Consider the following 12,700-nt stretch of genomic DNA (forward strand, 5'->3'; position numbering starts at 1 on the left):
AAAGTTTTGTTAATTTTCACGTGTGTTTTGAAGAAAATATAAGATATATATTTATATCTGATTACCAAAAGATAAACGTACCAAAAAAAATTGAATTATCTATCGTCGATTACTTTGTGTTCTTTAATATTCTAGTATTAAAAAACCAGTAGTAAAATAAGGTTATTTTTATTTGTATCATGGTTACACCAAAACCGTCAGAGACGTAAAATACTTTTTTTTTTTTGCAGTAACACAGGTACAAAAAAAATCAACGTTAACTGGAACAGACAACCTGCGGTTGAAGAAATAAAAAGTAATAATTTCCAACTTAATGGAAATCGCCCGATTCAAGAATCGAGTAGCCCGAAGAATAATGATGATAAGTAAGCAAAAATATATATTAAAAATCTTGCTTGTTGATAAATTTAAGGAATAACAATTTTTTTTGTTTTATGTTGACTTACTTTTACTTTATATTTTTATGAGTATTACATGAAATAATGTATAAAAATGGGGTTGAGGTTTCTTTTTTTGTAGTTATCAATTTTGGAAATTATTTTTACTGCGTTAACTTTTCATTCTTTTCACGCACATAATTCCTATGTTACATGGCTGATAAAGATACAATGATTTTAAATGAAATTTCTAGCAAAGTTACATTTCGAACAAAACCGTGTAGAATACGTCGACTAGCATGTAGATAATTTAAACAATTTTTTTTTCGAAACAGTAAATTTTACATTTCTCAAAAATATTAATTTAGTATTTGAACAAAAATCAATTTTTTTTTATAGTGACGTGATCAATCGGCAAATTTAAATTTTATGAAAACAAGAAAATACACACCATTTAAAATAAAAATTAATAAATAAAATCAATATTTTAGTGTTTCCGCTTCAATGATGGAAATGAAATAAATAAAAATAAAAATGATCATTTAACCATTCTCAATAAAATGAAATCGGCTGATGAACATTGCGTAATAATGTAATAGCGTTTAATTCATTCTGTAAGTTTTACATATTACTGACATTTGTAATGTCGTATGAACTGTGTAAGGAGGGTCGATAGTCATGTCTTTCTATTAGTCTTTGATATAAACTGCATGGTACGCGATTGAAATAATTCCTTTCTTAATTACCACATTGCAATAAGGAGACTACGTGTGGAATGATAATGGTACAGGTAATGCAGTTGAATATGAAGTACGGTTTCCTAATGCAGGAAATAAATTCGAAGACGGCTTCCCTAAACTTTCGCGAACGAACTAAATGATTACACTTATATAAATAATACTATTGTTATTGCAGGGCCCAATTTATGGTAGGATATGATAGAATAATAAATTTATTTAAATCATCTCCTCTTAAGAGGAAAAAAATAACCATACGTATTTTTCAGTTTTTTAATTCTGTTTTTTGCAGACATATTGTTTTATGACAAATGTAGGAAATGATGATTAAACTGATGAAAAATTATGATCATTTATGATTTTTGTTAAGGGTGAATATTAACATTTATTTAACATTACTGCTTATTCCTCTTCAGAAAAATACTTGTATAGCTATTACAGAAAGTGTTATACATTTCTAATTGAAGAAAAATAATAAAACCACAGTAAGCCAATTCATAATTAATTGAGGAAACACGTGTCTTTTATCTAGACATTAGGAGACACTATGATACGTCATCTACATCAAACAATGTTAAACTTCAAATGGTCTCTGACATACAGCTGTGTTATTTGAAAATGCACGCTCTCCTTCGTAATTTTCTTTGGGATGAATCATTATATTGCAAAAACCTTTGGAATTTTTAAAATTATAATTTAAAGTTTTGTTAATTTTCACGTGTGTTTTGAAGAAAATATAAGATATATATTTATATCTGATTACCAAAAGATAAACGTACCAAAAAAAATTGAATTATCTATCGTCGATTACTTTGTGTTCTTTAATATTCTAGTATTAAAAAACCAGTAGTAAAATAAGGTTATTTTTATTTGTATCATGGTTACACCAAAACCGTCAGAGACGTAAAATACTTTTTTTTTTTTGCAGTAACACAGGTACAAAAAAAATCAACGTTAACTGGAACAGACAACCTGCGGTTGAAGAAATAAAAAGTAATAATTTCCAACTTAATGGAAATCGCCCGATTCAAGAATCGAGTAGCCCGAAGAATAATGATGATAAGTAAGCAAAAATATATATTAAAAATCTTGCTTGTTGATAAATTTAAGGAATAACAATTTTTTTTGTTTTATGTTGACTTACTTTTACTTTATATTTTTATGAGTATTACATGAAATAATGTATAAAAATGGGGTTGACGTTTCTTTTTTTGTAGTTATCAATTTTGGAAATTATTTTACTGCGTTAACTTTTCTTTCTTTTCACGCACATAATTCCTATGTTACATGGCTGATAAAGATACAATGATTTAAAATGAAATTTCTAGGAAAGTTACTTTTCGAACAAAACCGTGTAGAATACGTCGACTAGCATGTAGATAATTTAAACATATTTTTTTTTTCGAAACAGTAAATTTTACATTTCTCAAAAATATTAATTTAGTATTTGAACAAAAATCAATTTTTTTTTATAGTGACGTGATAAATCGGCAAATTTAAATTTTATGAAAACAAGAAAATACACACCATTTAAAATAAAAATTAATAAATAAAATCAATATTTTAGTGTTTCTGCTTCAATGATGGAAATGAAATAAATAAAAATAAAAATGATCATTTAACTATTCTCAATAAAATGAAATCGGCTGATGAACATTGCGTAATAATGTAATAGCTTTTAATTCATTCTGAAAGTTTTACATATTACGGACGTTTGTAATGTCGTATGAACTGTGTAAGGATGGTCGATAAACATGTTTTTCTATTAGTCTTTGATAGAAACTGCATGGTACGCCATTGAAATAATTCCTTTCTTAATTACCACATTGCAATAAGGAGACTACGTGTGGAATGATAATGGTACAGGTAATGCAGTTGAATATGAAGTACGGTTTCCTAATGCAGGAAATAAATTCGAAGACGGCTTCCCTAAACTTTCGCGAACGAACTAAATGATTACACTTATATAAATAATACTATTGTTATTGCAGGGCCCAATTTATGGTAGGATATGATAGAATAATAAATTTATTTAAATCATCTCCTCTTAAGAGGAAAAAAATAACCATACGTATTTTTCAGTTTTTTAATTCTGTTTTTTGCAGACATATTGTTTTATGACAAATGTAGGAAATGATGATTAAACTGATGAAAAATTATGATCATTTATGATTTTTGTTAAGGGTGAATATTAACATTTATTTAACATTACTGCTTATTCCTCTTCAGAAAAATACTTGTATAGCTATTACAGAAAGTGTTATACATTTCTAATTGAAGAAAAATAATAAAACCACAGTAAGCCAATTCATAATTAATTGAGGAAACACGTGTCTTTTATCTAGACATTAGGAGACACTATGATACGTCATCTACATCAAACAATGTTAAACTTCAAATGGTCTCTGACATACAGCTGTGTTATTTGAAAATGCACGCTCTCCTTCGTAATTTTCTTTGGGATGAATCATTATATTGCAAAAACCTTTGGAATTTTTAAAATTATAATTTAAAGTTTTGTTAATTTTCACGTGTGTTTTGAAGAAAATATAAGATATATATTTATATCTGATTACCAAAAGATAAACGTACCAAAAAAAATTGAATTATCTATCGTCGATTACTTTGTGTTCTTTAATATTCTAGTATTAAAAAACCAGTAGTAAAATAAGGTTATTTTTATTTGTATCATGGTTACACCAAAACCGTCAGAGACGTAAAATACTTTTTTTTTTTTGCAGTAACACAGGTACAAAAAAAATCAACGTTAACTGGAACAGACAACCTGCGGTTGAAGAAATAAAAAGTAATAATTTCCAACTCAATGGAAATCGCCCGATTCAAGAATCGAGTAGCCTGAAGAATAATGATGATAAGTAAGCAAAAATATATATTAAAAATCTTGCTTGTTGATAAATTTAACGAATAACAATTTCTTTTATTTTATGTTAACTTAATTTTACTTTATATTTTTTTGAGTATTACATGAAATAAATTATAAAAATGGGGTTGAGGTTTCTTTTTTTGTAGTTATCAATTTTGGAAATTATTTTTACTGCGTTAACTTTTCATTCTTTTCACGCACATAATTCCTATGTTACATGGCTGATAAAGATACAATGATTTTAAATGAAATTTCTAGCAAAGTTACATTTCGAACAAAACCGTGTAGAATACGTCGACTAGCATGTAGATAATTTAAACAATTTTTTTTTCGAAACAGTAAATTTTACATTTCTCAAAAATATTAATTTAGTATTTGAACAAAAATCAATTTTTTTTTATAGTGACGTGATCAATCGGCAAATTTAAATTTTATGAAAACAAGAAAATACACACCATTTAAAATAAAAATTAATAAATAAAATCAATATTTTAGTGTTTCCGCTTCAATGATGGAAATGAAATAAATAAAAATAAAAATGATCATTTAACCATTCTCAATAAAATGAAATCGGCTGATGAACATTGCGTAATAATGTAATAGCGTTTAATTCATTCTGTAAGTTTTACATATTACTGACATTTGTAATGTCGTATGAACTGTGTAAGGAGGGTCGATAGTCATGTCTTTCTATTAGTCTTTGATATAAACTGCATGGTACGCGATTGAAATAATTCCTTTCTTAATTACCACATTGCAATAAGGAGACTACGTGTGGAATGATAATGGTACAGGTAATGCAGTTGAATATGAAGTACGGTTTCCTAATGCAGGAAATAAATTCGAAGACGGCTTCCCTAAACTTTCGCGAACGAACTAAATGATTACACTTATATAAATAATACTATTGTTATTGCAGGGCCCAATTTATGGTAGGATATGATAGAATAATAAATTTATTTAAATCATCTCCTCTTAAGAGGAAAAAAATAACCATACGTATTTTTCAGTTTTTTAATTCTGTTTTTTGCAGACATATTGTTTTATGACAAATGTAGGAAATGATGATTAAACTGATGAAAAATTATGATCATTTATGATTTTTGTTAAGGGTGAATATTAACATTTATTTAACATTACTGCTTATTCCTCTTCAGAAAAATACTTGTATAGCTATTACAGAAAGTGTTATACATTTCTAATTGAAGAAAAATAATAAAACCACAGTAAGCCAATTCATAATTAATTGAGGAAACACGTGTCTTTTATCTAGACATTAGGAGACACTATGATACGTCATCTACATCAAACAATGTTAAACTTCAAATGGTCTCTGACATACAGCTGTGTTATTTGAAAATGCACGCTCTCCTTCGTAATTTTCTTTGGGATGAATCATTATATTGCAAAAACCTTTGGAATTTTTAAAATTATAATTTAAAGTTTTGTTAATTTTCACGTGTGTTTTGAAGAAAATATAAGATATATATTTATATCTGATTACCAAAAGATAAACGTACCAAAAAAAATTGAATTATCTATCGTCGATTACTTTGTGTTCTTTAATATTCTAGTATTAAAAAACCAGTAGTAAAATAAGGTTATTTTTATTTGTATCATGGTTACACCAAAACCGTCAGAGACGTAAAATACTTTTTTTTTTTTGCAGTAACACAGGTACAAAAAAAATCAACGTTAACTGGAACAGACAACCTGCGGTTGAAGAAATAAAAAGTAATAATTTCCAACTTAATGGAAATCGCCCGATTCAAGAATCGAGTAGCCCGAAGAATAATGATGATAAGTAAGCAAAAATATATATTAAAAATCTTGCTTGTTGATAAATTTAAGGAATAACAATTTTTTTTGTTTTATGTTGACTTACTTTTACTTTATATTTTTATGAGTATTACATGAAATAATGTATAAAAATGGGGTTGAGGTTTCTTTTTTTGTAGTTATCAATTTTGGAAATTATTTTTACTGCGTTAACTTTTCATTCTTTTCACGCACATAATTCCTATGTTACATGGCTGATAAAGATACAATGATTTTAAATGAAATTTCTAGCAAAGTTACATTTCGAACAAAACCGTGTAGAATACGTCGACTAGCATGTAGATAATTTAAACAATTTTTTTTTCGAAACAGTAAATTTTACATTTCTCAAAAATATTAATTTAGTATTTGAACAAAAATCAATTTTTTTTTATAGTGACGTGATCAATCGGCAAATTTAAATTTTATGAAAACAAGAAAATACACACCATTTAAAATAAAAATTAATAAATAAAATCAATATTTTAGTGTTTCCGCTTCAATGATGGAAATGAAATAAATAAAAATAAAAATGATCATTTAACCATTCTCAATAAAATGAAATCGGCTGATGAACATTGCGTAATAATGTAATAGCGTTTAATTCATTCTGTAAGTTTTACATATTACTGACATTTGTAATGTCGTATGAACTGTGTAAGGAGGGTCGATAGTCATGTCTTTCTATTAGTCTTTGATATAAACTGCATGGTACGCGATTGAAATAATTCCTTTCTTAATTACCACATTGCAATAAGGAGACTACGTGTGGAATGATAATGGTACAGGTAATGCAGTTGAATATGAAGTACGGTTTCCTAATGCAGGAAATAAATTCGAAGACGGCTTCCCTAAACTTTCGCGAACGAACTAAATGATTACACTTATATAAATAATACTATTGTTATTGCAGGGCCCAATTTATGGTAGGATATGATAGAATAATAAATTTATTTAAATCATCTCCTCTTAAGAGGAAAAAAATAACCATACGTATTTTTCAGTTTTTTAATTCTGTTTTTTGCAGACATATTGTTTTATGACAAATGTAGGAAATGATGATTAAACTGATGAAAAATTATGATCATTTATGATTTTTGTTAAGGGTGAATATTAACATTTATTTAACATTACTGCTTATTCCTCTTCAGAAAAATACTTGTATAGCTATTACAGAAAGTGTTATACATTTCTAATTGAAGAAAAATAATAAAACCACAGTAAGCCAATTCATAATTAATTGAGGAAACACGTGTCTTTTATCTAGACATTAGGAGACACTATGATACGTCATCTACATCAAACAATGTTAAACTTCAAATGGTCTCTGACATACAGCTGTGTTATTTGAAAATGCACGCTCTCCTTCGTAATTTTCTTTGGGATGAATCATTATATTGCAAAAACCTTTGGAATTTTTAAAATTATAATTTAAAGTTTTGTTAATTTTCACGTGTGTTTTGAAGAAAATATAAGATATATATTTATATCTGATTACCAAAAGATAAACGTACCAAAAAAAATTGAATTATCTATCGTCGATTACTTTGTGTTCTTTAATATTCTAGTATTAAAAAACCAGTAGTAAAATAAGGTTATTTTTATTTGTATCATGGTTACACCAAAACCGTCAGAGACGTAAAATACTTTTTTTTTTTTGCAGTAACACAGGTACAAAAAAAATCAACGTTAACTGGAACAGACAACCTGCGGTTGAAGAAATAAAAAGTAATAATTTCCAACTTAATGGAAATCGCCCGATTCAAGAATCGAGTAGCCCGAAGAATAATGATGATAAGTAAGCAAAAATATATATTAAAAATCTTGCTTGTTGATAAATTTAAGGAATAACAATTTTTTTTGTTTTATGTTGACTTACTTTTACTTTATATTTTTATGAGTATTACATGAAATAATGTATAAAAATGGGGTTGACGTTTCTTTTTTTGTAGTTATCAATTTTGGAAATTATTTTACTGCGTTAACTTTTCTTTCTTTTCACGCACATAATTCCTATGTTACATGGCTGATAAAGATACAATGATTTAAAATGAAATTTCTAGGAAAGTTACTTTTCGAACAAAACCGTGTAGAATACGTCGACTAGCATGTAGATAATTTAAACATATTTTTTTTTTCGAAACAGTAAATTTTACATTTCTCAAAAATATTAATTTAGTATTTGAACAAAAATCAATTTTTTTTTATAGTGACGTGATAAATCGGCAAATTTAAATTTTATGAAAACAAGAAAATACACACCATTTAAAATAAAAATTAATAAATAAAATCAATATTTTAGTGTTTCTGCTTCAATGATGGAAATGAAATAAATAAAAATAAAAATGATCATTTAACTATTCTCAATAAAATGAAATCGGCTGATGAACATTGCGTAATAATGTAATAGCTTTTAATTCATTCTGAAAGTTTTACATATTACGGACGTTTGTAATGTCGTATGAACTGTGTAAGGATGGTCGATAAACATGTTTTTCTATTAGTCTTTGATAGAAACTGCATGGTACGCCATTGAAATAATTCCTTTCTTAATTACCACATTGCAATAAGGTGACTACGTGTGGAATGATAATGGTACAGGTAATGCAGTTGAATATGAAGTACGGTTTCCTAATGCAGGAAATAAATTCGAAGACGGCTTCCCTAAACTTTCGCGAACGAACTAAATGATTACACTAATATAAATAATACTATTGTTATTGCAGGGCCCAATTTATGGTAGTATATGATAGAATAATAAATTTATTTAAATCATATCCTCTTAAGAGGAAAAAAATAACCATACGTATTATTCAGTGTTTTTAATTCTGTTTTTTGTAGACATATTGTTTTATGACAAATGTAGGAAATGATGATTAAACTGATGAAAAATTATGATCATTTATGATTTTTGTTAAGGGTGAATATTAAAATTTATTTAACATTACTGCTTATTCCTCTTCAGAAAAATACTTGTATAGCTATTACAGAAAGTGTTATACATTTCTAATTGAAGAAAAATAATAAAACTACAGTAATCCAATTCATAATTATTTGAGGAAACGCGTGTCTTTTATCTAGACATTAGGAGACACTATGATACGTCATCTACATCAAACAATGTTAAACTTCAAATGGTCTCTGACATACAGCTGTGTTATTTGAAAATGCACGCTCTCCTTCCTAATTTTCTTTAGGATAAATCGTTATATTGCAAAAACCTTTTGGAATTTTTAAAATTATAATTTGAGGTTTTGTTAATTTTCACGTGTGTTTTGTAGAAAATATAAGATATATATTTATATCTGATTACCAAAAGATAAACGTACCAAAAAAAATTGAATTATCTATCGTCGATTACTTTGTGTTCTTTAATATTCTAGTATTAAAAAACCAGTAGTAAAATAAGGTTATTTTTATTTGTATCATGGTTACACCAAAATTGTAAGAGACGTAAAATACTTATTATTTTTTTGCAGTAACACAGGTGTAAAGAAAATCAACGTTAACTGGAACAGAAAACCTGCGGTTGAAGAAATAAAAAGTAATAATTTCCAACTCAATGGAAATCGCCCGATTCAAGAATCGAGTAGCCTGAAGAATAATGATGATAAGTAAGCAAAAATATATATTAAAAATCTTGCTTGTTGATAAATTTAAGGAATAACAATTTTTTTTGTTTAATGTTGACTTACTTTTACTTTATATTTTTATGAGTATTACATGAAATAATGTATAAAAATGGGGTTGACGTTTCTTTTTTTGTAGTTATCAATTTTGGAAATAATTTTACTGCGTTAACTTTTCTTTCTTTTCATGCACATAATTCCTATGTTACATGGCTGATAAAGATACAATGATTTAAAATGAAATTTCTAGGAAAGTTACTTTTCGAACAAAACCGTGTAGAATACGTCGACTAGCATGTAGATAATTTAAACATTTTTTTTTTTCGAAACAGTAAATTTTACATTTCTCAAAAATATTAATTTAGTATTTGAACAAAAATCAATTTTTTTTTATAGTGACGTGATCAATCGGCAAATTTAAATTTTATGAAAACAAGAAAATACACACCATTTAAAATAAAAATTAATAAATAAAATCAATATTTTAGTGTTTCTGCTTCAATGATGGAAATGAAATAAATAAAAATAAAAATGATCATTTAACTATTCTCAATAAAATGAAATCGGCTGATGAACATTGCGTAATAATGTAATAGCTTTTAATTCATTCTGAAAGTTTTACATATTACGGACGTTTGTAATGTCGTATGAACTGTGTAAGGATGGTCGATAAACATGTTTTTCTATTAGTCTTTGATAGAAACTGCATGGTACGCCATTGAAATAATTCCTTTCTTAATTACCACATTGCAATAAGGTGACTACGTGTGGAATGATAATGGTACAGGTAATGCAGTTGAATATGAAGTACGGTTTCCTAATGCAGGAAATAAATTCGAAGACGGCTTCCCTAAACTTTCGCGAACGAACTAAATGATTACACTAATATAAATAATACTATTGTTATTGCAGGGCCCAATTTATGGTAGTATATGATAGAATAATAAATTTATTTAAATCATATCCTCTTAAGAGGAAAAAAATAACCATACGTATTATTCAGTGTTTTTAATTCTGTTTTTTGTAGACATATTGTTTTATGACAAATGTAGGAAATGATGATTAAACTGATGAAAAATTATGATCATTTATGATTTTTGTTAAGGGTGAATATTAAAATTTATTTAACATTACTGCTTATTCCTCTTCAGAAAAATACTTGTATAGCTATTACAGAAAGTGTTATACATTTCTAATTGAAGAAAAATAATAAAACTACAGTAATCCAATTCATAATTATTTGAGGAAACGCGTGTCTTTTATCTAGACATTAGGAGACACTATGATACGTCATCTACATCAAACAATGTTAAACTTCAAATGGTCTCTGACATACAGCTGTGTTATTTGAAAATGCACGCTCTCCTTCCTAATTTTCTTTAGGATAAATCGTTATATTGCAAAAACCTTTTGGAATTTTTAAAATTATAATTTGAGGTTTTGTTAATTTTCACGTGTGTTTTGTAGAAAATATAAGATATATATTTATATCTGATTACCAAAAGATAAACGTACCAAAAAAAATTGAATTATCTATCGTCGATTACTTTGTGTTCTTTAATATTCTAGTATTAAAAAACCAGTAGTAAAATAAGGTTATTTTTATTTGTATCATGGTTACACCAAAATTGTAAGAGACGTAAAATACTTATTATTTTTTTGCAGTAACACAGGTGTAAAGAAAATCAACGTTAACTGGAACAGAAAACCTGCGGTTGAAGAAATAAAAAGTAATAATTTCCAACTCAATGGAAATCGCCCGATTCAAGAATCGAGTAGCCTGAAGAATAATGATGATAAGTAAGCAAAAATATATATTAAAAATCTTGCTTGTTGATAAATTTAAGGAATAACAATTTTTTTTGTTTAATGTTGACTTACTTTTACTTTATATTTTTATGAGTATTACATGAAATAATGTATAAAAATGGGGTTGACGTTTCTTTTTTTGTAGTTATCAATTTTGGAAATAATTTTACTGCGTTAACTTTTCTTTCTTTTCATGCACATAATTCCTATGTTACATGGCTGATAAAGATACAATGATTTAAAATGAAATTTCTAGGAAAGTTACTTTTCGAACAAAACCGTGTAGAATACGTCGACTAGCATGTAGATAATTTAAACATTTTTTTTTTTCGAAACAGTAAATTTTACATTTCTCAAAAATATTAATTTAGTATTTGAACAAAAATCAATTTTTTTTTATAGTGACGTGATCAATCGGCAAATTTAAATTTTATGAAAACAAGAAAATACACACCATTTAAAATAAAAATTAATAAATAAAATCAATATTTTAGTGTTTCTGCTTCAATGATGGAAATGAAATAAATAAAAATAAAAATGATCATTTAACCATTCTCAATAAAATGAAATCGGCTGATGAACATTGCGTAATAATGTAATAGCTTTTAATTCATTCTGAAAGTTTTACATATTACTGACATTTGTAATGTCGTATGAACTGTGTAAGGAGGGTCGATAGTCATGTCTTTCTATTAGTCTTTGATATAAACTGCATGGTACGCCATTGAAATAATTCCTTTCTTAATTACCACATTGCAATAAGGAGACTACGTGTGGAATGATAATTGTACAGGTAATGCAGTTGAATATGAAGTACGGTTTCCTAATGCAGGAAATAAATTCGAAGACGGCTTCCCTAAACTTTCGCGAACGAACTATATGATTACACTTATATAAATAATACTATTGTTATTGCAGGGCCCAATTTATGGTAGTATATGATAGAATAATAAATTTATTTAAATCATATCCTCTTAAGAGGAAAAAAATAACCATACGTATTATTCAGTGTTTTTAATTCTGTTTTTTGTAGACATATTGTTTTATGACAAATGTAGGAAATGATGATTAAACTGATGAAAAATTATGATCATTTATGATTTTTGTTAAGGGTGAATATTAAAATTTATTTAACATTACTGCTTATTCCTCTTCAGAAAAATACTTGTATAGCTATTACAGAAAGTGTTATACATTTCTAATTGAAGAAAAATAATAAAACTACAGTAATCCAATTCATAATTAATTGAGGAAACGCGTGTCTTTTATCTAGACATTAGGAGACACTATGATACGTCATCTACATCAAACAATGTTAAACTTCAAATGGTCTCTGACATACAGCTGTGTTATTTGAAAATGCACGCTCTCCTTCCTAATTTTCTTTAGGATGAATCGTTATATTGCAAAAACCTTTTGGAATTTTTAAAATTATAATTTGAGGTT

General features: G+C 26.9%; 1 protein-coding gene across 16 annotated transcripts in view; it reads left to right on the forward strand.

Annotated features, from left to right (window-relative positions):
* LOC142332560 (uncharacterized) overlaps positions 1-12,700 on the forward strand; it is a 150,005-nt gene that overhangs the window by 34,592 nt on the left and 102,713 nt on the right. For 13 of the 16 annotated variants that reach the window (XM_075379025.1, XM_075379028.1, XM_075379037.1 and 10 more), the window contains 7 exons: positions 231-365; positions 2,043-2,177; positions 3,856-3,990; positions 5,668-5,802; positions 7,480-7,614; positions 9,296-9,430; positions 11,111-11,245. In XM_075379025.1, the coding sequence (XP_075235140.1) occupies positions 231-365; positions 2,043-2,177; positions 3,856-3,990; positions 5,668-5,802; positions 7,480-7,614; positions 9,296-9,430; positions 11,111-11,245 (945 nt within the window). The remainder of the gene's footprint in view (positions 1-230; positions 366-2,042; positions 2,178-3,855; positions 3,991-5,667; positions 5,803-7,479; positions 7,615-9,295; positions 9,431-11,110; positions 11,246-12,700) is intronic. The other 3 variants (XM_075379031.1, XM_075379038.1, XM_075379035.1) reach the window with 3 other exon arrangements.

This window comes from Lycorma delicatula, chromosome 11 (assembly GCF_047948215.1).
Source record: "Lycorma delicatula isolate Av1 chromosome 11, ASM4794821v1, whole genome shotgun sequence".
In the NCBI taxonomy this organism is placed as follows: Eukaryota; Metazoa; Arthropoda; class Insecta; order Hemiptera; family Fulgoridae; genus Lycorma; species Lycorma delicatula.